At 60.7% G+C, this 24,760-nt stretch overlaps 1 protein-coding gene across 2 annotated transcripts; it reads left to right on the top strand.

Moving 5' to 3' along the window:
* The first annotated feature begins 1,940 nt into the window (after positions 1–1,940).
* AFAP1L1 (actin filament associated protein 1 like 1) lies at positions 1,941–24,714 on the top strand. 2 transcript variants are annotated; one of them, XM_063348895.1, is made up of 20 exons: positions 1,956–2,000; positions 14,458–14,698; positions 16,170–16,298; positions 16,848–16,931; positions 17,306–17,403; positions 17,567–17,678; positions 18,075–18,173; positions 18,870–19,081; positions 19,436–19,615; positions 20,339–20,425; positions 20,695–20,788; positions 20,935–21,087; positions 21,542–21,753; positions 22,148–22,293; positions 22,695–22,773; positions 22,907–23,021; positions 23,194–23,358; positions 23,603–23,781; positions 24,045–24,173; positions 24,520–24,714. In XM_063348895.1, exons 3-20 carry the CDS (start codon positions 16,256–16,258, stop codon positions 24,541–24,543), a joined length of 2,211 nt encoding a protein of 736 aa, XP_063204965.1. In that variant the 5' UTR covers positions 1,956–2,000; positions 14,458–14,698; positions 16,170–16,255; the 3' UTR covers positions 24,544–24,714. The 2 variants fall into 2 exon arrangements, with proteins under 2 accessions (XP_063204964.1, XP_063204965.1); XM_063348894.1 differs by lacking the exon at positions 14,458–14,698 and having other exon boundaries at positions 1,941–2,000.
* Positions 24,715–24,760: the final 46 nt, after the last annotated feature.

The following is a 24,760-nucleotide window of genomic DNA, read 5'->3' as shown; positions in this document are numbered from 1 at the left end:
GAAGGAGCTGGGGCCTGCAGTGGAGATGGCGATATTGCACTGGTAATTGCTGCCGTCTGCTTTAGTGCGGCAGTAAATAAACCAATTGTGTTTATAATAATTTCACCCATATAAACTACAGCTCCGTAAATCAAGCTCAACCATTTGTGGCTATAAAAAAATTCCATCTCCAGCAGCAGTTTCAGTGATAAAGCCTGGAGGATATTATTATTAATAATAATAACACAACAGAGGGAGTCTTTTCATTTTCAAAGCATTTTATGGACAGTAACTAACTGTTCCCCACAACTACCTGCATGGCAAAGATGGTGAAACTGAGGCAGGGCTCATTGCTATCTCTCAGAGCCAAGGAAGCCTCTCCAGCCCAGGCCGGTCACCGGGCAGCAGACACCCCATGGGACCCCTGTGGGTTCCTGTCACCCTGGGGTGCGCAGCGAGCACCCATCGCGCCTGCCCTGGAAGTCACCACTGCCTGAGCCCACACTCTCCTTTGGCTACTTTGCAAGTCCCAACCACAAAGCAGGCGGAGCCCAGCGGGTGGCGGCGTTAGTGCCTCTGGCCACCTGTGGCCTGACCACAGCCCTGGAGGCGACCTGGCGTTACGAGAGGAAATGGGGATCGATCCAGAAGGGAGGGACCAGCAAACACGGGCCAGGCAGGGAGCAGCATCTTGGCAGGAGCTGCCTGGGGAGAGCGGGGCAGAGCTGGCTCCCGCTGGGCACGGGGCGGTGTGAGGGGGGCTACTGCCTCCAAATGTCCTGGGCTAAGAGTGCCCCAAATGGGGAAGCCCTGGAGGCCAGCTGCTAATGCATGTCTAGTGTTTCCATTACTGCTTTGCCAAGTGATAATTGGGTACGTGTGAAACCGAATCACTTTTCTGTCGCAGCCTGCTGTCCCCAGAAGAGGGCTCAGCTGCAGTCTGGAGGCCATGAGGAATTGTCCTGAGGGTATCAGGAGTCACGGTCCCTGCTGCCACACGCTCTCCATGGGCAGGACGCTCCTTGCACACTCCACAAGTCTCCCAAGCCCCGGTCTCCCCTGAGGTCCTTCTTGGGGAGGGACAGTGATGGTGGCATGAGCACCATGGCCAGGCAGAGGCTGGGCACATGAGGGGACAGCAGGAGGGAGCAGATAGGAAGGGGTTGGGGAGTAGGGGTGAGCGGGGAGGTATAGGGTCACTGTCCTTGCTCAGTGCCAGGTCAGGGCCGGGGGCTTGGCTCTGGATCTTTGCCCAAACTGAAGTTGCCCAAACCAGCAACCCCCATGGGTAGGTGGAGGTGGCTTGCTCTGGACCCCCACCCTCCATGGGGGGATCTCCGGGTGCTGCCGCTGCTGAGGATGCTGGATGCCCTGCATGGAGCAGCACCTGGGGGACACGCATGCCCGGTGTAGGGCAGCACCGGGGGCAGGGGGAGATGCATGCCCGGTGTGGGGTATCACCTGGGGGGGACACACACACCCGGTGTAGGGCAGCACCGGGGGCAGGGGGAGATGCATGCCCGGTGTGGGGTATCACCTGGGGGGGACACACACACCCGGTGTAGGGCAGCACCGAGGGCAGGGGGAGATGCATGCCCGGTGTGGGGTATCACCTGGGGGGGACACACACACCCGGTGTAGGGCAGCACCGAGGGCAGGGGGAGATGCATGCCCGGTGTGGGGTATCACCTGGGGGGGACACACACACCTGGTGTAGGGCAGCACCGGGGGCAGGGGGAGATGCATGCCCGGTGTGGGGTATCACCTGGGGGAGATGCACCAGGAGCAGGGTGGGGTGAGGAACCCCGGGACACCCCTCCAGGAGGTCTCTCGGTGCCGTGCCGTGCCGTGCCGGTGCTCGGCGCTGCCGTGCACCGAGGGAGGGGCGGACGAAGCGATTGGCCGTTCCGAAGCCGAAACCCGGCCCCGCCGGGCGGCTTCTACCGCTGGCATTCGCCCACCCGCGCCTCCCGGGGCGGCCGGTGTCGCCCTCGGCTCCGGGACCATGGACCGTCTCAGCGGTAAGGGGACGGGACGGGGACCGAGACCGGGACCGGCATCCCCTCTCCCCGCCGTGCCGAGTCGGCACGGCGGGGAGAGGGGATGCCGGTCCCGGTCCCGGAGGGCTGGGGGGGTCTCGCATCCCTTCCTAACCAAGCGGGTGTAGCTCACCGGATTGATGTGGGACCCTGCCCACCGGGTGCCTTTGCCCCCCTCCAGCAGCCCTGCGGCAGGGCCAGTTAGGGAGAAACTGGTACCAGTTCCCCTTTGCTGGTCAGACGGGTGAGAAGGCAGCAAGCCTGTGGGGGTGGAAGCACTTGTTAGGGGAAATTATGGTTGTAGAAGGGGAGGTGGCTGGTGTTTCTAGCTGGAGCTGATGGGATCCAGAGAGATTCCCTAGCTGGGGAAGATGCCGGTGGTCTCGTAAAGCCATGGAGGGCCTGATCCCCACCCTGCTGGGAAGCTGCTGCGTTCCCACATGTGTGCGATTCCCGCCTGCAGCTTGTGGCATGGGGCTCACGTAGCTGTTAGGCTTTGATCTGGGATATGAATAAACCTGCCGGGGCTTTGGGCCAACTTTGCAGAGAAGGTCCTGGCTTTCTGCTGGGGCTGGCAGGTCCCTGGAGGGACCAGAGGGAGGTTTCAGGGGATTGCTGCCTGCTGCTGCTGAATGGTGGCCTGGGGCTGCAGAGGAGGAGCAGGTGGTGACATGGCGTAGCACAAAGGTCCTGGCCTTTGACTGGTCCTCGAAGGTGCTACAGAGGCACCAGCCAAAAACGATAACGGGGGGCGAGGGGCACCGCTCTGGCTCTGAGGGCTGGGACCACGCTGGAGTCCCAAGGGCGGCTCAGGCAGTGCTGCGTCTGCAGCTCTGGGTCAGCACCAGAAAGACCCGAGGGTCAAGAGTTCCCCTTCCCGATGTAAAAGGATGGGGTGGCGTTTCCGCAGTGGAAACACGGTTGTGAGGAGTTTGACTCTCGGGCCGCGGCTCGTGGTGTCGGTGCTCGGCAAGCAGGGCCAGTGCCCAGCAGCCTGGGAGGGGACAGGGATGGTGACAGGGACAGCCTTCCCCTGTGGCTGTGGCTCGCCCTGCCTGCCAGCCAGCCAGAGCAGCTTTTCGAGCTCTGAAGAAGGATGCTGTTGAGGGAGGGGAGTGTTATCAAATGACACATGATGCCAGAGCTGTCCTTCAAGGTCCCAGAGGACCCCACCCATGGGGAGAGCAGAGGGTCTCGGCTTACCCGTTCTCTTGCTGCGTGAGCTGGTGGGAGGCCACTCTGTTTGCATCCCAGCCCACCCCAAAAATCAAACTTCGGACCTCACCGCAGGGGATGCCCAGCACACTGTGGAAACCATCACGGAGCATTGTGGAGACAGACCCGGGCATGGTGCAGCCCCTCTGCAGGCTGGCCCTGAGGGGGGAGAGCTGCTCTTTAATCCCCCTCGTTGGCGCCTTCTATGGTAGCGATGGCAGTGCCTGCTTTGCTTTGAGTGCTTGTAATGAATTGCTGTTGGCACCTCCTGGATGGCTCTTTATGTAAACCTCCTCCAGACCCTCCCGCTCATCGCCCAGAGCCACTGGATCCCTCTGGGGGCTGCGGCTCATGGGAGGAAGGTGTGGGGGTCTTGCCAGACTCCCTTCCCTAGTGCAAGGGGAGCTAGGTCTGATGGTGGGCAGGAGCTCTGTGCCCTGTTCCCAGCCTAGGCCTGCTCTCTGGCAGAGCCACTCTTCACCTGGAGCTCCACTCAGCCCCTGTGTATATCCTGACTTGCTCTTACTTTATGATCCACCAGCTTCTTTATAGCTTTCCATGCTGTAGCTGAGCCTGCTGCCTGGCCCGGCAGGCTGGGCAGCACCCAGTGTGGGGCTCAGCTCTCCCACCAGCAGCTCGCCCAGGGAATCGGTGCTGTGGGCTGTTTGTGGAGTTATTTCAGGTTGTGCTGATGGAGAAGTGCATGATTTGGAAGGTGCTCTGTGCTACAAGCCTTTGCTCTAGCTTCTCCTCATTAGTGACTCTCCCCTGACCTTTCGTGCCACCAGAATTTAGGTCCTGCACCAAAGTTATCCGGGGTCTAAATCCAGCAAAGCCGGCAGAGATGTGTCAGGGATAAACTTGGCTCCAGCTCGCCCGCAGGAATGGAAAGGCTGTAGGGTTGGTGGGAGGGAGCCGGGATCATTCCCGACCTGCCGCCTGCAAGCTGGCGGCAGGAATCCCTCCCGCCCCGCGCACGTAGCCCGGTGGAAGGGGGTGCGGAGTGGGTGCGAAACACAGATCGGGCCAGCTGTTAGCGCGCCAGGCAAGTGCCGAGCTCTCCCCCGCATTGCAGCCATTCCTTCCGCTGGAAACTCAGCTGCCCGGGGCCACCGCCTGTTTCTAGCCGGGCAGCGTGCGGGGAAGGGGGCTGAGCACCCACGGGCTGCCCCGGCACCACCGTGCTGGGCAAAGAGGGGTGGGAGGACAGCCCCAGGGATGGTGGCGCCGAGCGGAGCGGGGAAGCGCTGGAGTTCTTTGCCCCTTTGTATCTTCCAATATCCTTCTATGTGCAACACTGCCCTTAGCCGGGGGAAAGGGGTCTCGCTGTGGGTACTGGATCCCCGCTGGGGGTCTCAGACCTGCCATCACAGGTTCCTGCTGCGGCAGAGGCTTCTGGAGAGGAGCAGGAGCGGGCTGGTGCCCTTACTGACTGCTGAGGGGGTAGCGTCCTCCAGCCGGGGACCCTGCGGACTGTCCTATCTGCCCGGGCTGTCTGGAAAACCTGCCTCTTTTCCACGCTTGCTCTTGACCTGGAAATGCTGTTTTCCGGTGCAAATGTGCTGCGCTGCGAGGCTGACGTGCCCTTTGCTATGGAGCAGCGCTGAGCCACGGTGGGCCTGAAATCCTCTCGCCTGCAGCTGGCGGGTGGTGCTTATCCCAGCCCAGGAAAAGTTTGTTTAAGATTTTGAAGAAGTTGTCTCATCCCAAACAGTGAGAAGGCTCTTCAGAGGAGGACAGGGAGCGAAAACTGGGCTTGACCCAAGATTCGCCTGTTGTTCAGTAGCCAAATAACTTGCTGGGGACAGGAGATAATGATTTAGCAGAGTGGAGGCTTGAAGTGGTTTCTGGCATCCCAGACCGATGTCCTAAGCCCTTAACCCTTCCCTACACCAGCTACTCTCTAGTCTGGCACAGCTAGAGCTCTCTCCTAAGGAACACACATCTCCTCCTGCATATAAGGAACCTTCTTCCAGTGAAAATTAATGGCACAGCTGTCAGTTCTGCAAAATATCTACTAAATATCACTCTTCTAGGGCAGCAGCAGGACACTTTGGTTGGAAACCTCCCAAGGAGCTCTGCATTGTCTCTGCCAGCCCTGTCCTGCTGCCGTGCAAACGAGGGGCTGGCACCCGCTGCCAGGGCACCCGGGGATGAATAGAGCAGGTCCTGCCACCCGCGGGGAGGGCACCCATGCGGCCACCAACAGCCTGCCTTTCATCACCCTGCGGCGCTGAAAGCGGCGGCATTTGGGGAGCTCAGGTCCCTCCGCAGACGCCGCCGCGCTGATGATCTGCAGCCTCCGCAGTGGGGAAGGATGAAAATAACTCCTTTGGCCCTCCCTTCCCCAGGGCCCCCCCACGGCACGGCTGCTGCAGCCCCTTTTTGCTCCTGATACGCTTCCCATCTCATCAAAGGCAGGCTTTTTGGCAGGCAGGGGAAAACACTGACATTTCGTAACAGTTTGGAACGAAAACAGATCTTTGCTGCAAGGGATTTCCATGCTCAAAATACTTTTTTTTTTTTTTTTTTTTTTTGAAGTGGGTTTCATGTGTATGTGATCCTGGAAGTGATAGGAGGGAGCTCTGGGAGCTGCTGGTATGCTCTGATCGCTGGCAATTAGCAGGAGATGTGCAAGGAGCAGCTTGAAGAACGGCTTTGGTTTTCCTCTAGGCTTTTTTTTTTTTTTAACATTAAACCCACTCAACTTGGTGATGGGGGAACAGCACCTTTTTGGCTCTTGTCCAGTGGGTTCAGCCTCCCGTTTCTGTGTCGCCCCAGTGTCATCTTGCACTTTGGGAAACCAAGGTTGGGAAGGACGGAGCCAGGAATAGAAGTTAGGTAGCAACAGGTTTGATAGCTGACTTTTGTGTCCTGGATTAAAAGCAGATATGGTGAACCAGTCCCGGCACCGATGGAGCCATCGGCAATAACCAGGGCAGTCGCACCTTCCCCAGTGCTCAGGCTTGTCAGCTTCCCAGCGGGACAAACTGGCTTTCCTGCCCCTCCGCCCCCGCGCCGCAGGGGTTAAGCGGGTAGGAAATGCTGTCGGCCGGTGGCCTTGCTGCTGCACCTGATGCTCCCGGCGGAGCCGGGCAAGGGAAGGAAACGGAAGGGCTGTTCTCAGCTGAGAAAATACGCTTATCCTGCCCTCCAAGGGTCCTCTGGGGCAGCAGGGCCCCCTCCAAGACAGAGACCCTCTGCCATGCCCTGGCCGCCCTGGGAACGTCGCTCTCCCTCAGGGACAGGCCTGGGGTGGACACTGAGTCCTGGGCAGCGGGCACTTGTCCCCAGTGCCCTGGGGCTCCTGGGCTTGGCTGGGGCTGGGGCAGGGATGCCCCCGGGCGCCTGCTAACACAGGAGGCTGGGGGCTGGGTGCTTGTCTCCCTCCCCCTGACCCTGTGGGGGTATTTTCCCCACAGGGGGTCTGTGGTTTCTCCTCCCACCCCCTCTGAAAAGAGGGGTCTGCGCTGTGCAACATGGGTGAAGGCATTTGGGAAAGTGGACTGGCTGGCGGATAATCCACCAACTCCTTCCTGTAAATCTCATGCCCTCCCTGCCTGCACCCTGCTAGGTGAGGGTCCCATACCCTCCACTGCTTCTGAGGGTCCGTGCACAACCACCTCGTGTGATTCTTCCTACTACAAACGAATCAGCCCTTCCAGCCTCCCTGTGTCTCACTCCTGTGGGTCGGGTATTGCATCTGAGACGTTTTTGATCTGGGCTTCAGGGAATGGGGATGTATGGGACACGGAGAGCAGCCTTTTGGGATGCAGAGAGCTTTCCACTCCCATCAGTGGGGCTGGGGTGTCCATTTGGGAGATTTGGGCGCTGGAGGACCCGCCTGGCCCTGGGTGGTAACATAGCCGTGCTTGCCTGGGCACAGGGGTGCTGAGTCGGCGGGTTTCCCATCCCCATCCCTGCAATTAGCTGTAATTCCTGCTCTCCTGGAGGCTGAGGTTCGGGCGAGACGAAGGGCTACAGAGGTGAGAGCTTCAGGTCGCCCAGCTCCAAGCAAGCTGCAGGCAGGAAGGTGCGACCCATGGAGGATTCCCGGTGCTCTGCCCATCACAGGGGTAGGCAAATGGCTGTGGCACCGGTCCCGGAGCCTCTCCCGGTGTCGGGAGCGAGTCCAGGCCAACCTGCCGCTCCCTGCACTGGAGAGTTTGTTTGGAAAAGGCCGACGCCAAAATTTTGGTTGGAGAAAAGACAGTTTATTCTGAGTTCTAACTAATCCTAACATCTCCCCTCTGCCTGAAGCTTGTTTTTTATACATTACTCAGCAGGTCTCGCCCCTGCCTGACTATTCCTTTAAAGGGCATCTCAAACCTCTCTTTTTTCATTTGTTATTTAAACGTGTTCTCCAGCCAGCAGCCTCTGAGCCCCGCTCCCAGGCTGCCCTGGCAGAGCATCCTGCCACGCGCCTGCCGAGGCTGGCGCCGAGTTTTGAAATGTCTCCTGGAAGCGCTGAATCTGGTCCACGCAGAGCTAATGGCGTTGATTGGGCTGAGCTGTGGCTGGAAACAACTTGTGCCTGGGGTTGGGAGCCCCCCCGGGGCGCAAGGGGCAGAGGGAGGCGGCTGCCCGGGGACACAAGCAGGGTCACTCAGCGATATCTCACCTGGGTGTTTTTATTTGCTCGACCTCTTGCTGTGCTCAGCAGTAAGAGCCAGAAACCTCCCCCTCCTCCTCTGGGTTGGGGGCAGCTGCCGCCTCTTCGGGTTAGAGGGGTAAAGTTTGCTTTTGGTGAGCTAAAGCAAACCACCACGGTCTTCTCCAGGAGGCAGAGAAAGGGCTGCGAAGCCATCAGTGGAGGGGGAATGGCCCCCAGCGCAGGACTCCTGCGGCAGCACGGGGCACTGGAGGGTCGTTATCTGCCTGGGTCACGGGAGATGTTTGTAGGTGATTTAATCAGCCTGTTAATTATTACCTGCACCGGCTCGTGAAGCTGCTGTGCTTTGATGCAAGCTGCTGTGAGGAAGGACGTACCCTGCAGCCCAACATGAGCTGCCCTCAGGGTTTCTTCCAGCAGCGATGCCAGTTCAGAGAGCCTCAGCCCCTCCGATGCCCCGAGGTCCACTGGGGGCTCCCTGGGGAGGTGACACCCCTCTGTGAGTCACTGCTCCATGAGCGGAGCCGGCGGGGTGAGGGTGCCGCAGCCCTGGGCATGCGGTCGCTGCCGCTGAGGGGGAGATTTTCCACCCGCAGCCGTGCACCCAGTGTGGGCATGGCCGGGAGAGCCTCAGCCCAGCCTGGGGCTTTGCTGCAGGGCAGCAGCCCTCCTTCAGGGCCGCGCTGCCAGGGGTGCGCTGCTGGCGTGGGTGGGAAGGGAACCACCATGATCCCCTTGTTCCCCAGTTTCTCCTTTAATCCAGTTGCACACAGAAGAGGTTTGACTGGCCCCACTGCAGTGAGCAATGGTTTCTGCAGCGTGTGACCTGGCCGGGGCGTGAACGCGGGTGATAATCTCTGCCCTGTGCAAGCTCTGGCAGCCTGTAATTACGCTTCAGGACTCCTGTTTCCATGTATGAGGCTGTGGGGAGGATGTGAAACTGGTTGTCCTCCAGAAAAGAGTGCATCAGGATGGGGGCGTTTGGGATCTCGCTCCTGCAGCCAATTCCCTCGTGCCCGCGCTCTCGGCACTGGCTGGGTACACTGGGCAGAGCACCGGCCCCGTGTGTGTGCCACTGCTCCCCTTGCTCTTCTCCGCTTTTTGGGGTGGCAAGGACTCCAAGAAACTGCTTTGGGACAGAGGGTCAGGAGGGCTTGGGGAGAGCCTGGCTGAGAGGGCAGCTCTGCCACTGGCCCGGGTTGGACTTGCTGCTCGGCCAGTCTCTGCCGGGGTGGGCAAGCGGCTGGGAGCAAGGCCATGCGATAAGGCTTTCTGCAGAGCTATTTATACTGGGGAGACGAGCTGGTGCTGGCAAAGGCGTTGGGGCCAGACACGGGACACTTCACACAAATGCTGCTGAAAGCGGCTGGGCCGGCTGTGCTGCTGGGAAACGAGTGTGTCCCCCCTGCCCCAAGCTGCTGTTGGGGTGTGCATCTGGAGCAGATGGGGGGAAAAGATGAAGGCGGCTCAGTAGACACAGCCAGGGCAGCCTTCTTGCTATTTAACGTCTCTGGTTGCTCATCTCCCCCTCTTCCCAGGGCTGGAGCAGGATGGAAGAGCCCTGAAAGGCCCCTGGGCGACTGTGCCGGGAGGGAGGGCTGGTGGGGGATGTTCTGCCCCCTTGAGCAAGCGAGTTTCACGTTCTTCTCCCAGGATTGATTTTCCAAGGTTATCAGCTAAGGATATTAGTTACTCTAAGGTCATGATGATGAGATCCCCAGGAGATGTGTGTCCGAGCCCTTCCTGCTGCAGCCTGGCTTGGCGGGGTGTGGGGTGAGCCGTGGGGTGGTGGGGAGGCAGCAGGGAGGTGCTGGGTGTTTGGGGGACAAGTCAAAAGGTTTGAGCTCACCTTGAGCTCCACAATGCTCAGGGATGCTGCAGCACCCGAGTGACCGAGCTGGGAGCTGCTGGGGGAGCAGGGACGGCAGCTGGGGTCCTGGGGCTAATGGCAATGGTAATCACAGTGAGGGGTGGGAAAACGTACCGGCTGGGGCAGTTGGAGAGCTGGGGAGGGTGGGGGGGTTCCCAGCCACGCCAGGAGCTAGCCCCAAGCACTCAGGCTTTTGCTGACATTGTTGGATGCCGAGTCAGAGGCGCTCCCCCCATCCGCCCCACTCAAGGGGCCCTTGTTTCCAGGGAGGAGATGATTCATGTGCATGGAGTGGCCCCTTAGCAAATCTTCCACTGCTACGGGATGTTGTCAGATCTCAAGTGTGATCATTAATGGCTGGCTTTTCTCTTAAAAACCCTCTGGGTTGGAGAATGCCGAGTTGCTCCATAGCTGACAGCCGCGCTGGGCAGAGGAGGTACTTCCCAGGCTGGAATTCCTGGCCCCCACCAGCCTGTCCCAGTCATCCCAGTTTGCCCCACACCCATCTGGGTGACGGCTGGCCAGGCAGCTGGCAAGGATGCCCTGGTTGCCCCTGCCGCCTCCCGGGGGCTGAGTGCTGCCCGTCTCCTGCCTGCTTGGCAGTGCTGCTCCTGCCTGCACCGGGGGAGCAGTGGCCGCAGGCAGGGTGCGGGCAGGCGGCAGTCTCTCCTCCTGTCTTCTGCACAAAGGAACAATTCTGGGAGCGCCGCGCCACCCCCGCCAAGGCACTTCCTCACCGGCTGCGTGCCTGCCTCCTCCCCGTCGGAAAGGAACCTCCTTGGGAATGGGGATGGGAACAGGAACGGCCTCGGGAGCTCAGCAAAGGGCTCGGGTGGCCATGGCCTTCCTCAAGGAGCAGTGGTGGGGGAAAGCTGGCTCCACTGGTGTGGGAAATGGCACGCTGGGGCTGGAGGAGGCTGTCAACACCCACTTCGGGCATCACCCTTCTGGTGATGGCTGCATCCCGTGCTGGGGCAGGAGGATGCTGGGGGCAGGCAGGGAGGTTTGGAGACACGTCCCAGTGCCTGGATGTCTCCTGCAGGCGGCTCAACATCAGCCCATGGAGAAGAGAGTGGTTTGTCTGCTGCAAGCAGCTCCTCTGGCGGTGCTGGGTCTGTTTGTCCCACGGGGTGGGTGACCTCCCTGGAGGGCTCCTCCTGGGGCTGGGGCGTCTCCATCGCTGCCACTGGGTGCTGGGGAAGCCCCCGGCTGTCCCCCCTTCCCTGGCCCACACCCCACCTATTTATGGCATCCCAGGAGCTATAAACGTTTGTTTACTGCCGGTGGCGACTCCAAGCAGCCCTGCACAGGCAGGCAGAGTGTCCCAGGGCCCTGCCCACGCCAACAGGAAGGATTTATTTTTCCTTGGTTTTTATTTTAGCTACAAACAATGGTCGTTACTCCCAGCATCCGATTTCCCCCGGGCCCCCCTCACCCCCAGCCTTCACCTGGCGTGGGAGGAAGCGTGGCTGGGGCAGGCGGAGGATGAGCGAGCGGCAGCCGCAGGATGGGGGTCCTCATGCACCTCCCGCTGCAGCATCCTTGCAGCCTTATGGTGCTGTGAAACAGCATCTCCCCTCCCTGGGGCTCTCTTTCAGGCCGCAGACCAGCTTTGCTTGGGTTGACAACCGCACGTGCATTGTCTTATCTCTCCCCCTGCAAAAGCTGGGTCTGTAAACCAGGAAACTCCTGCTTTGGCTTGGCCAGAGCCTCTTCCTCCTCTTCCTTCTCTTCCTCCTCTCTGCAGGTTGCTGGCGCAAGACCTGAATTTTGCTCCTGTGACAGAGCAGAGGCCAGGGAGGGGGAGATGGGCTCTGCGGCTGCAGACTGTGCCCGGACCCTTATCTCGGCACTGTGGAAGCGGGTCCCCGAGGGGAATAGCATTCACGCGGTCTAAAATTAGAGCTGGCCTGGGTGCAGGGTGGAGAGAGGTGGTGGGGTGCTAGAGGGGACGCAGCTCCTCTGCCAGCATCGTGCTTGGTGTTGCTTCTAGGGCAGGCTTCAGCAGCAGGGGAAACACTGCCCCGTTGTCCTGAACGGCAGCATCGTCCTGGTGCTGGTCCCCCGGCTCACCCCGTCCCAGCAGAGCTGCCCTGGGTCCCCTCTGCCCATCCAGCCCCAGTTAGCTAACACTAAAGCCATCGGCTGCCATGGCTCCCCGCCTCCCAGGCTTGGAGACCTCGCTGACATCTCCCCATCAGGCTGCAAACGAGAGGAGTGAGTTTGCAGGAGGGGAGGCTGGCGTCGCTCACTGTCCTGGCGTCCGAAGCCTGAGCCCAGCGAAGCGGTGCAGTCCCACAGGATTTTGGTTTCAAGAGAAGCCCCTGAAGAAAGCAGCAGGTGGGAGCCATTTGTCAGTGCCAGAGGCAGGCGTGAGGCCGGAGGTGTCCTGTGAGTGAGACGTGGCTCTGTGGGTGGGGGACGCAGGGTCCCTTTTTGGCTGGGTCACCTGCTCAGCGCCTATGGCCGCTCTGATGTCGTGCCGCCTTCCCCCCAGGAGCCCTTTGATGTCCTGCCACTGCCCCCATCCCCAGGCTCTGCGTTTTCGTGGTGTGGTTGCCACAGCCCCAAGGGCAAGGGTGTGCACCGGGACCAGAGCCCCGTCCCCTGCCCGCTGTGGCGTGGGCACCAGCGCAGGCTGGTGCGGGGTCTCCGCTTGCTCCTGATGGCCACTGGAGAAGTAATGTGCTGGTCCTTGCTCGCCGGGTGACCTTGGGTCGGTCACATTGTCACCAGCTGACCTCTACACAGCAACCCTGGAGCAATCTCCCCTTGCCACCCCATTAACCTTATTTAGGCTGGGAGCATAACGAGCGTAGGAAATTAATTCCTTCCCTTCCTCCGCTCCCCCGGGCAGAGGCTCGGCTCAGCGGGCCGCGCACCCTCCCAGGATCACAGGCCTCTTTGACTTGACACCCCCCCCCTGCCCCCCGCCTTGTATTTGGGAGGCTGTGTAACAAGGGAGATGGAGGGGACGGCTCAGCTGGGGGGAAACAAAGGCGCCTTCAGTGCTCGCTGTGCTTCGTGCGCCCCGGCTCAGAGCTGGCGCTCGGGGCGTTGCTGATGAGCTCACCCGCCTGCCACGCTTATCGGCCACCCTCGCTTCTCCTGGGCAGGGGGGGTCTCCTCGCCCCCCTCGCCACGCACGCCGCCTGCTTTGTTGCTATTAATAGAAACCCGCTCACCCTTTTGCCCTCAGCTGGTCCGAAGCCTTGATGCAGGGGCTGGTGGCTGTGATGGGAGATGTCCTGCACATGGCAGGGGATGGGGATGCTGGTGAGCACCATAGCCTGGGCTTCAGTGTGCTGTGGGAGGGTGATGGAGGGTGTGTGCGTGGTCCCCATCTCCTCTGTAGAAGCTCATGGCCAGCTGAAAGACTCTGAGCTGGGGCAGTGTCTCCACAGATGCTTGCAGGTGCTGGGTGGACAGGAGGGCATCTTGTTCTTTGTCCCGGCTACTTCCTTGCTAGCCCTATACCCCACCAAGGCCTGCAGCTGTGCCCTGGGCACAGCAGGGGAGGATGTCTCACCTGGGGACCACCACCATGTTGCTGAGCAGAAGCCTGCTCCCGTCCTGCCTGTGCAGCGCTCTGCAAACACCCCAGGGAGGATCTGCCCCTCTTCCCTCCCTCCCAGCCTCTGCAGAGGGGCAAGAAGAGGGCCATGGAGCCAAGTGCTTATGCTCGCTCATCACACACATGAGGCTCTCGCGTGGCCAGAGCAGGTGCTCACCACAGGAGGTGCATGCTGGAGGGGGACAGCAAGTGGAGCATCAGCAGAACCTGGGTCCCATGGCTGCCTGTATGCTGTGGGGTGTTTTTCCAGCTCTGGGAGCAGGAGTCCTGCTCCCCCTGTGGTTGTCCTTTCCTGTCCCGTGGGCTGGGGGATGCTGCCAGCTCCCCAGGCTTCCTTGCTCCTTCTGGAGCTGTGCTGAGGCTCCTCCCCCTGCCTGGGGGCTACCTGTCCCGGTTTGGCCTGCCCTTGGGAGATGGGCGCTGGCAAAGCTGCCCTTGCTGAGAGAGCTAAGGCTGCTGTTTAGCTTGGCGCTGGGGAGGGAGGAGGAAGCAGAAGGTCTGCAGAGATAGAAGCCCATCGGCTGGGGGAGCAGGAAGAGGCTTGTGAGCTGCATCCTGCCTTGTGTCCCGGGGAGGCAGCAATTTGGAGCCGGGCACTCTGTCTCCTTGCCCGGGGGCTCATCTTGGCTGGGCACTGATCCACATCAACCGGCTCCTGTTGGGTTCCCCTTCAGCCAAAAAGCTTTGAAACAGCAGCTGGTTTTGCTGCGCTGTCCCTGCTTTGGGCAGCAGTGACAGCCTGGTCCTGTGGGACTCACTCCATGCTCCAGGCTGTGGCTTGCGGGGTGGAAGGTGGGCACCCAAAATCCTGAGTCAAACCCATAGCAGCCCAGTTTTTGATGGGTGTTGGGCAGAGTGGATGTGGTGTTTGGATAGGGCCCAGTGGAAGCTCGTTAAAGAACATGAGTAACGAGGATCGCAGCAGCAGCACAGCATCCTGCCCTTCCCCTGGGAAATGTACTCCGTGCCAGCCCTTGCTGCCACCCAGCTCTGCTCCTCTGGGAGCTGCGAGGGGCAGTGGCAGGGATGGGTACAGCCCAGGCAGGGTGTCTCCTCAGTGGTCCGTGCTGCTGGGGCACATGTTGTCCCCTCCTTGCAAACCATCCCCATCAGTCAGCACATCCCAGCTGCCTCTGTGTTCACCTCTGGCCTCTCCTCCTGTCCCTAGAGACCCAAAGCCAGCTGCGTGTTGCCCCAGCTGTGCCGCGATGACTTTCAGTTGCTGCCAAGAGAAGGGATCCTGCTCATGCTTACACTGGAAGAAACAGCAGCTTTTTTTCCCCACCCTCTGTAGCCTCCAGAGCTGCAGGTTTGCTGGTGTCTCTGAGCTTGGCCTCTCCAATGCCAGCTGTCTCCCGCAGGCACTGGACCCTGCAGGAGCTACCCTGGATGCCAGTGGAGCCAGGCAGGTGTGTGGTACCAGGTAAAAGTGGGAGTTTGGCTTTGGATCCAGCTCAGCTTTGTCTTATCCTGCTTGGAGCAGATAAGGTACAGGAAGAGACCTGGGATGAGGATGTCGGTGCATGTGCAGAATTGGGGGTGTGGGAGCTCATGAGAGATTTGGAGTCCAGAGCTCACCTTGTTCAAGTCCTCCCCATCCTTCCCATCTCTGGCCAACATGTTTTCCCAGAGCTGTCAGTCAGCTGCTGCCAGCACCATAAATGCTGCTTTCAGTGATGAACGTTTTTTGTAGCCCTGCTGTGATATGCAGACCCCCAAGTGTTTTCTGGAGCCTTGCTGCACAGGTAACCCCACAGCTGCAGTGTGCTTTGGCTTCCTAAAAACTAGCCCATGAATCACCACATCAAAGAGAAGACCCATGCTTTTATGTGTTGTGCCTGTAACGGTGATTTGCGGTGAGTGGCTCTGCCAATGTCTCCTGCCTGGTTCTATCTGCTGGGCTGATGCTGTGTTCAGGTGTGGTGGCAGCCCGGGAGCTGCCAGGTGCTGGGATCTGGCAGAGCAACGGGAAAGCGGATAAGCAGCGGCTTCTGGTGCGGTTCCTCTTGGCCAGGACTTCAGCTGCTCTGACCTTCTTGGCCGCTGCTGGGGCCATGTGTGTTGGACCGAGGCTCGGCTAACACAGAGCCAGATGGGGAGAGCCCCTCCTGTGCTGCAGTCCCCGTCCCCTCCCTGGGCACCTATCAGGCCACCTGTGTGGGGCAGGGACTGTCCCTTGGGGTAGTGACTCCATGCCTGGAGGGAAGAGTGGGGTGGCCTTGGAGTGGTGTGGATGAGCTGGGATGTGATACAGGGAGGAGTGACAGCAGAACAGAGGAGCTGCTGTTGGTGAGTGTGGGGAGGAAGGCTGTAGCCTGTGTATGGGGACTCTGAGGAGGTGGCACTGTGCTGGGAAGTCACAGGTGGTCTGAGCACAGCAGGGGAATAAGAATGTCCCCCAGCAGGCAAGGGGTGGGAGGACGTCTCCCTGGGTGGCGTTGCCGGGTGGCGTTGCCGGGTGGCTCTGGAGATGGCATGTGGGTTTTCTTTCCTTCCTTCTTTCTCTCCGCCACCACCCGGTGCCTGTCACAGCGAGGGAGCACCAGCGGCAACGATATGTTATCGGGGGAAGAGAGGTGTAGTTTTATCTGCATGGAAAAATATGTGTGAGCCCTTTGATAGCGATCCAGTAGCCCTGCAGAGCTGGTGTTTCCGTTCACGGGCTCAGCAGGCTGCATCCCAGCGTCTGCGTGCAGGTGGAAGAGCTTGTGCGTGGAAGGAGCACGTATGCGCTTAGCAAACACTGCCTGAGCCGTGCTAGGCCAGCTGAGAGAGACTCCCGTCCTGGGGTCTCCCACACGTTCCAGACCCTTCTGCCATGTCTCAACCCCAGCACCCCGACACCACCCTGCCTGACGGGCTTTTCCCTGCTCCCCCCAGTGCTGGACCAGCTCCTGCCAGAGCTCAGCGTCTTGCTCAAGCTGCTGGACCATGAGTACCTGAGTGCCACCACGCAAGAGAAGAAGATGGCCGTCTCCACCATCCTGCAGAAGCTGCAGCCACCCGCAGGTCTGTGTCCTGCTCCCGCAGTGCCTGATGGCTGTCCCCAGGGACAGTGGGTGTCCCCAGCAGCTGCCCTGGGCCAAAACCCCAGGGAAAAAACCTGGGAAAACCCTCTGCAGGGCAGGGACGAGCTCCCTGTGTGCCCAGCACCCAGCGCCTGCTCAGCCCCCTCAGGGCACTTTGCTCCCTGCTGTGGCTTCCCAGCTTCTTCCAGCCCTGGCGTCAGCCCTGCCATGGCTGCGGGGGGGCTGCTCCCTGCGGAAACGCCGCTTTGCAGAGGTCTTCCTGCCACCAGTTTCTGCTGAGCGCAGGGGTTTCCGTGGGAAGGCCAGGAGGGATGTGCACCTGGGGCTTCACAGCCTTCCCACTTTCCTGCCCTTCTGGGGAGGGGGTGGCAGCATCCCTGGGGACTCCTCCACTCCCCCGGTGCCTGCTCCGGAGGAGTACCCTGTGGCACGGTGGGGTGGGCTGCCTGTGTCCTTGGGTTGGTGTTTGCGGGGAGGGGGGCTGCCACCCTGCCCACCCTTGGGCTGAAAGCATCCCCCTCTCTCCCAGGGAAGGACATGGACTACATGTACGTCAACACAGCGTCCCTGAGCAACGGCACCAGCTTCGTGGAGTCTCTCTTTGAGGAGTTCGGTATGTGTGGCTAACCCGGAGTGACACCCAGGGGTCCCACTGGGTGGGTGCCATGCTGGCCTTGGGGTCCCTGCTGACAGCAGGGGCTCTTGGGGTGCCCTGGGGAAGGAGGGTGAAAGCTGCATCCATGTGTCCAGGGTGGGCACCATCACCCCAGGTGCTTGTTCCCACTCCCCTGAAGCTGCTTGGGGACCGGCCATGGGGGGTCCACAGACACTCTGGCCCAGCTGCGTTTACCAGTGGTGCCCATCTCCCAGCACCTTCCCAGTGAAGGGCCACGGGCACTTGCCTTGGGGATCCCTGGAGCGCATGGCTGGGGAGGCCAGCTCCAGGGCTTCCTGCTCCCTTCACCCTCTGCGCTCACCCCCGGGCAGACTGTGACCTGCGGGATCTCCAGGACATGCAGGAGGAGGAGGGGGACACCGGCGATGGTGTTGGCTTGGAGTTGGCAAGGAACCAGACAACAAAAGCCGTAAGTCCTTGAATGGCCACCTGCGAGGTCTGCCCTGCACCTGCATGGGGAGGCAGCGGTGGCCGGGGCTGGGACCCCTTCCTGTCCCTTGCCACCACAGTAGCTGCTGGGACTCATGACCCTCTCCACTGCCTGGCTAATGCCGCTGGTGTTTCTGCCATAGGTTCCTGTGGACCCTGCTCCGCCACTGCCCACCACTCCCCCGCCTGAGGATTACTATGAGGAAGCTCTGCCCCTGGGCCCCGGCAAGGCACCCGAGTACATCACCTCCCGCAGTGAGTCCTGCTCCATGTCAGGGCGGCAGGAGGGTGGGGGGAGCCCCGCAAGCTGCCTGCTGCATTCCCCCGCCTGCCTGCCCGCCCGGCAAAGCAGGCATCCCTTGGCCAGGCATGACGGCTCCTCCTGGGGAAGGAAACATTGCTGCTCCCACCGGCATCGTTCCTGCCCCGCTTCCTTCCCATCCTGCTGCGCTGTTATTGCAATGAGTTGTTTGCCCTGGCTCAACTGGGAAGGGGGTGATGGGGGAGAGGTTGGAGCCGTGGGGGGACCAATGCTGAGATGCCCTGGGAGGGTGTGCTTTGCTCTGCCCCAGCTTGCAGGCTCGCTGCTCAGAGCATCCTTGGGGGAAAACCAGGTGTAACAGCCCCAGCTGCCCTCTGCTTCCTCCACAGACAGCTCCAGCCCCCCCAACTCCATTGAGGATGGCTATTACGAGGATGCAGACAGCAACTACCCCGTCACCAGGATGAATGGGGAGCAAAAAAACTCCTGTAGGTATCCAGGTGCCCTTTCCAGGGAGGGGAGAACTTTGCCAAAGTCCAATCCCAAGATGGGGGCTTGAGGTCCAGTTGGGCTGGGCCGGGGTCCGGTGGGGTTGAGGCTGGAGGACCTCTCCTGTGTCAGAAGCTGCTGGGCAAAAAGCAAAGAGGGTGGAGTGCTGTTTGTCATGCAATCCACAGCCCTCATGCTGCGGAATGGATGAAATCAGTGCCGTGTCTGTCACCAGCATGGAGAAGAGGTGTCCCTGGCTATGAAGCTCTCATGCCCTGCGTGAGCTGCCTCTGCCATGGCGGAGGAGAGCTGGGGCAGGGACACCACTGCAGAGCTCTGCTTCTCCATGCCCCCAGGGCTGGCAGGTGATCCTCTGTTGCAGGTAGAAGTTTTAATCCAGGCTTTCAAAGCTTGAGGCTTGCAAAGAAATAATGCATCCCAGGGGTTTGGATAGACGCACCTGGGATTGGCGTTTGGCCCATGAGCATCCTGCCTGGTTTAGAAGGGAAATGGAAAGGGCTGGGGTCAAAATGCTGCTGTTTTCAGAGGATGACATGGAATCCATCCATCCCGGCACCCAGCCCAGGCCCTGTGCTGGAGCCCACCGGGCACGGGGACCTCTAGCAGTGTGTGAGCGTGCCTGGCAAGCAGAGCCCCGGGGTGCCATTCGGGGTGACTCGCCTGCTTCCTTCCAGACAATGACTCGGATGCGATGAGCAGCTCTTACGAGTCCTATGACGAGGAGGAGGAGGAGGGGAAGAGCCAGCAGCTGACACACCAGTGGCCATCGGAGGAAGCTTCCATGAACCTGGTGAAGGACTGTAGGATTTGCGCTTTCCTGTTGCGCAAGAAGCGCTTTGGACAGTGGGCCAAGCAGCTCACCATCATACGGGACAGCAAACTGCTGGTGAGCCCAGAGCTGGTGGGGGACAGAAACCCACTGGTGCACTGGGAGGGAGGTCAGGTCCAGGATGAAGAAAACTAGTACTACCCAAGCCAAGACCCTGCCCCAAGGCTGCCCTGCAGAGCACGTGCAGGGGCTGCCCTTGCTTCCCTTGCAAGCAAATGGAGGGCTCCCCTCTTTTGGGGAGTGAGGGGGGCACCCCGCAGCCCTCCGCCACCGAGGCTGTTGCAGAGACTGAGCCACCTCTGTCTGTGCCACCTGAGAGGGACCCTGAGAGGGACCCCAGCTCTGCCCAGCACAGCAGCGGGACAGGCAGGTTTTGGCCAAGCCCTGAGCAGTTCCCTTTGCTTCCCCTAGTGCTACAAAAGCTCCAAGGACCGGCAGCCACACGTGGAGGTGCCCCTGGGGACCTGCAACGTCATCTATGTCCCCAAGGATGGGCGGCGCAAGAAGCATGAGCTGCGGTTCTCGCTACCGGGGGCTGAGGCGCTGGTGCTGGCCGTGCAGAGCAAGGAGCAGGCTGAGGAGTGGCTGAAGGTACTACGGCTGTCCCCCGCTTCGCCCGGGGGGGCCGCAGACCCTCCTTGGCATCCTCCCTGGATGAGGCAGGGAGGAGGATGCCCTGGGAAAAGCCTTGCCCCTCTGGAAGGGGAAGGGGGCTTTGCTCCCATCTCTTATCAGTCGAGGTCGGGGGGGGCTGGCCAGCTGCTTCCCAGGGCCTGGGCGTCTCCGGCACTGATAGCCCCTGTGGGGTGGGGATGTTTGCTCTCCCCCTCCTCTTCCCCATGGCCCTTTCCTGCCTTTGTTCAGGGGCAGGAGGCGGGGGCCATGGGGAAGAAGCTGCGGATGGGAAAGGAGCCTCTGTATACAAACTCAGCTGTACCCCAAATGTGGGACAACAGGGTTATTTTACACGGCCTGGGCAAGCCACGCTGTGCCTGCCTGTAAAACAGGAGAGCTGAGGTGCCCTGTACTGGCAGGATGGCTGTGTGGCTTGGCACCCAAGTCATTCACCTCTGAGATTTCCAAAGTCTTTAACAAAACTGGTTGCAGGTTTGAAGGGGTGAAGGTGTGTGCAATCCCCCAGGCAAACCAGGCAGTGCCCCGAGCAGGGCTCGCTGTCCTGTCCTGCAGAGACCAGGACCTCTCTCTCCATGGTTCAGCCCGGCTCTGGTGGCAAAACAGGAGTGTGCTGAGCCACGGAATGTAGGTCTGGCCCTCGGGTCTGTTTTGAATGGCTGCTGGGGGCTGTCTCCACAGGTGATAAAGGAAGCGAGCAGCCCGGCAGCGGGCGGGATGGAAGCCCCCACCTCCCCAGTGATGCCGTGCAAGATGGACCTGGATAAGGTGATGGTTTCTAACCGCCCTGACGAGGTGCTGCGTGGGGCTGCTGCAGCCAAGCCTGGGGAATGGGGAGCAGGGGGAGCACTGAGCTCCCGGTGCTGCGCGGGGTCCCTTCCCATCCTCCCAGCAGGTCTGCAGGGCTTATGGGCCTCCCCTGGCACCAGGAGATGTCCCAGCCCCAGGCGGGAGGGACGAAGGGCTGATAGCGGCCATCGCTGGGGGCTACACAGGGTGACACTGCTGACAGGGTGCCTGCTCTGCTCCCCCCACAGCGGCTGTCACAGGAGAAGCACACCTCGGACTCAGACAGTGTGGCAATGGGTGAGACCGGCTCCCCAGCAGCCCGCAGAGAGCCTGGCGAGCACGGTACGGCCCCTGCCCCCAGCCAGACGGGTTGTCCGCTGTCCGGGGGGGACAGCTGTGTGCACCACAGCTGGGGAGCATCCTCTCCCGGCAAGGAGGGATGCTGGGACATGCAACGGGGGCACACAGTTACCCTGTTGTCCTTCCAGGGAAAGGCAAAAAGAGCGGCTTGGCTGACCTGAAGGGCTCGATGAGCCGGGCAGCAGGGAAAAAGATCACCAGGATCATCAGCTTCTCCAAGAAGAAGCCTTCCCCTGAGGACACGCAGACCTCCTCCACGGAGGAGGACATCCCCTGCTGCGGTTCGTGCCGGCGGGGGGCAGAGATGGGGCTCAACTTGCATGGGGCTGGGAGCCGTGGGGAGCTGGCATCCTCCCCCCAGGCCTGGCCACATGGGGGTAAGAAGGTGGTTGGATGGGGGCAGGCTCACCGAGCTGATGGAGAACTGTGACATTCCTTTGGGATACGAAATGGTGCCTGGTCCTGGCTCTGCAAATTCCTATGGTGTGTGGGGAAGGGGCAAGGGGTCACCCATGTCCTCCCAGAAAACAGGCTTGGGTGACTGTGTGGCACTCAGCTGGCACCTTGTCTGGGTCCAGGGGTCCCAGCTGCTGCTCTGTGGGGAAACTGAGGCACAGAAGGACCAAAACAGTAGGGAGCCATACCGTAATCTCTGGCCAGCCTGTCTCATTAAAGCTTGCCCAAGGTCTGTCTGAGCAGGTGCTGAGACCCTCCCCTTGGCCTTGCCACCCCCAGGCTACCTCAGCGTCCTGGTTAACCAGTGCTGGAAGGAGCGCTGGTGTCGCCTGAAGGGCAACACCCTCTACTTCCACAAGGACCGCACTGACCTGCGGACCCATGTGAACGCCATCATGCTTCGGGGCTGCGAGGTGGTCCCAGGGCTGGGCCCCAAACACCCCTTCGCCTTCCGCATCCTTCGCAACGGGCAGGAGGTGGCCGCGCTGGAGGTGAGCGGGCAGTGGGGTGGCCAGGGTGTGCCGGTCCCGTGAGGAGGCAGTTGCCAAGCTGGGGGAGTATCTCCTGTGATGATCAGCGCTTGCATGCAAATGGTGCCTTCTTTTCCACTCCCCTGCACAATAAGGAAGCCCAGGGCATCATTTGGGTGAGCTGGGGGCAGCCGCGCAGGTATTTGCAGGCTGGAGGCAGGGAGGAGGCTGGTAGGGCTGAAGCAGGCAGGGTGGCTGGGGGTTTGGGACTGGGACCTCCCGCACGTGCCTGTGCACTTTCTCTTGGACCCTCCTAAGTCTTGCACACATGCTTTGTGTCGGAGGACCCTTCTTCACATCGAGGGCAAGTGGACGGCAGCTGGGCATGCATCCCAACCCTTCCTATCTCCTGCAGGCAAGCTGCTCCGAAGACCTGGGTCGCTGGCTGGGTCTCCTCTTGGTGGAGACAGGCTCACAGACGGCACCAGAGGCCTTGCATTACGACTACGTGGATGTGGAGACGATTGCCAACATAGTGACGGCTGTGAGGCACTCCTACCTGTAAGGCTGTTCTCCTGCTGTTCCACGAGCTGGGAAGGGGCTGTGCCAGGGGCAGAGCGTTGGGCTGGGGATGGTGACCCCTGTGTGCTCCCTAGAAAACACGTGGGCTGGGACACAGTTTGTGCTGTGATCTCAGAGAGAGCCAGCATCCTCAGGGGCTGGTGGTACCCAAAGCAGGGCAGCTTCCCTCAGGCAGGATGAAAAGCAGAAGGTGTTTCATCAACGCTGAGGAAGGACTTAAAGAATATGTGTGATAGGGTAGGGTGGGAAGGGTAGGGTAGGGTAGAGTGCTTGTGAGTGAAGCTGGGAGAGCAACACAGAAAGCCCTCTGAGATGGAAGAGCTCACTGAGGGGCTGGCAAGGATGTCCTGGAAAGGAAGACCCCTTCCCTTCTCGTGCAGGTGGGCCAGCTCCTCCCAGGACCACCGGCCAGACTCATCACGTGTGGTGTATGATGACGTCCCCTACGAGAAGGTTCAGGTGAGTGTGGCTCTGTGGTTTGCCCTCTCCCATCACTGTGGCCAGGCTACAGAAGACGCTCTGGGGAGCCTTGGCTGGGTTGCAGTGGCCCCATAGGTATTTCAGCACGCTCTCCCTCCTGCCCCCGACGCAGGCCGAGGAGGAGCCGGGGCGGCCGGCAGGAGCCCAGGTGAAGCGCCATGCCTCCTCCTGCAGCGAGAAGTCACGGCGGGTGGACCCTCAAGTCAAAGTGAAGAGACATGCGTCAAGTGAGTGGGGGCTCTCAGACACAAACCCCAGTGCAGGGACCAGTGCAGGAGGTCTGGTGGCCAGGCTGGGGCTTGACCGGCTCTGGCACATGAGCGATGGGTTGTGCTGCACAGGTGACATCGATGCAGCCAGGCCCAGAGCCTTCATGACAGGCTCTCCTTTTGTGTGCAGATGCTAACCAGTACAGGTACGGGAAGAACCGGGCCGAGGAAGACGCCAGACGATTTCTGACAGAGAAGGAGAAGCTGGAGAAGGAGAAAGCATCGATCCGCAGTGAGCTGCTGTTGCTGCGGAAAGAGAAGCGAGAGCTGCGGGAAGCCATGAAGGGCAGCACAGGTAGGTTGGTGCCATCCGAGCACTGCAGCTGCTCGAAGGCACTCAGGTACAGGCTGCAGAGCCAGGGTGGGATGTAGACGCTGTGCTGCCGGTGACATTGTGGCCGTGAGCCAGGCTGGCTGCAGCACACTGCTGGGCTGGCAGCCCCATCTAGCGTCCCCATCCAGGAGGATGGGTGGCTTCTCCACCCCTGTGGCCTCTTCCCTGGGAGAAGGCGCTGAGCTGGGTGCTCTTGTGCAAGCAGGGACGAAGCTGCAGGACCTGGAGCAGCAGGTGGTGGTGCTGGAGGAGCAGTGCCGGCAGAAGGAGGAGCGCCGCGTCGACCTGGAGCTCAAGCTGACCGAAGTGAAGGAGCGGCTGAAGCAGTCGCTGGCAGGAGGGCCAGCCCTGGGGCTGGCTGTGACCGGCAAGGCTGAGAATGGGGTACGCATCCCTTCTTCCTCGCTCTCGCAGCTCCAGCTTCCCCCAGCAACAGTGCTTGGGGTGGTGGTGGGAGCAGCACGTGGGGAAGAGGAGACATCCCTGCTGCTTTGTCCTGTTGTGGACAGAGGTGGGAAGCAAAGCGCCAATTAGGTTTGGCCACATCAGTTTTGAACTCATGACAGTTTGTCCTTTTTTTCCCCCTGTCTGTCTTTACTCCCTGTGTTTCCTAAATCCTCCTCCTTCTTGCTGCCCCTTTTCCACAGGAAGCTACAAACAAGCCAAACGGGACCTCCCCTGAGCACTTGGTCCCTGTTAACTGTGCAGCCGAACTGAGGAAGAGAAGTCCTTCCATCCTCCCTGCCAACAAGGGAAACGTGCTGCGGAAGGCCAAGGTCCTGCTTCGCTCTCCCTCTTCTCCCTGGCCCCCATGGGTTCTCCTTGCTGACCATGAAATTTGGGGACCAGAGATACTCCCTACCGCAGAAGCGAGGGGTACTGCCAGGGTCCCCCTTCAAGCTGGCATGAGCCCGGCATGCAGGGAGGTTTGGGAGGTGCAGGGCTGGGTGGGCAGAGGAGAGAGCATCACCTCTACAATGCCTAGGGCAGCGGTGACCCCAGCCTTTGAAGATGCTGGGGTAGTCCAAAGCAGCCAGTAGGGAGGGATGCCCTCGAAGGGCTCAGTGCTCGCTTCTCCAGCGAGGTCTCCTCATCCCCTGTTTTTTTTAACTTTCTCTGCAGGAATGGGAAAAGAAGCAGACTTAAGCCAGGCTGTGGGAATGCCTGCCGAGCCCTCGCCAGACATGGGCTCATGGAGAAGCTACAAGCCCCCTTTCTCCGAGGCGCCGGGAGGGTGCTGGGAAGGCATGGGGGGAGAGCCACCCTCCCACGCCCCACCGCTGCGGCACCGTCTGCCTCGTGGGCAACACTATAAACCATGGGGAAGGGGGCGGGAGGGGGATTTGGGAGGCGGGTGGGGAAG

This window comes from Chroicocephalus ridibundus, chromosome 11 (genome assembly GCF_963924245.1).
Source record: "Chroicocephalus ridibundus chromosome 11, bChrRid1.1, whole genome shotgun sequence".
NCBI classification, from domain to species: Eukaryota; Metazoa; Chordata; class Aves; order Charadriiformes; family Laridae; genus Chroicocephalus; species Chroicocephalus ridibundus.
The sequence above is the reverse complement of the archived record's forward strand: the minus strand, read 5'-3'. Positions and strand labels throughout refer to the sequence as shown.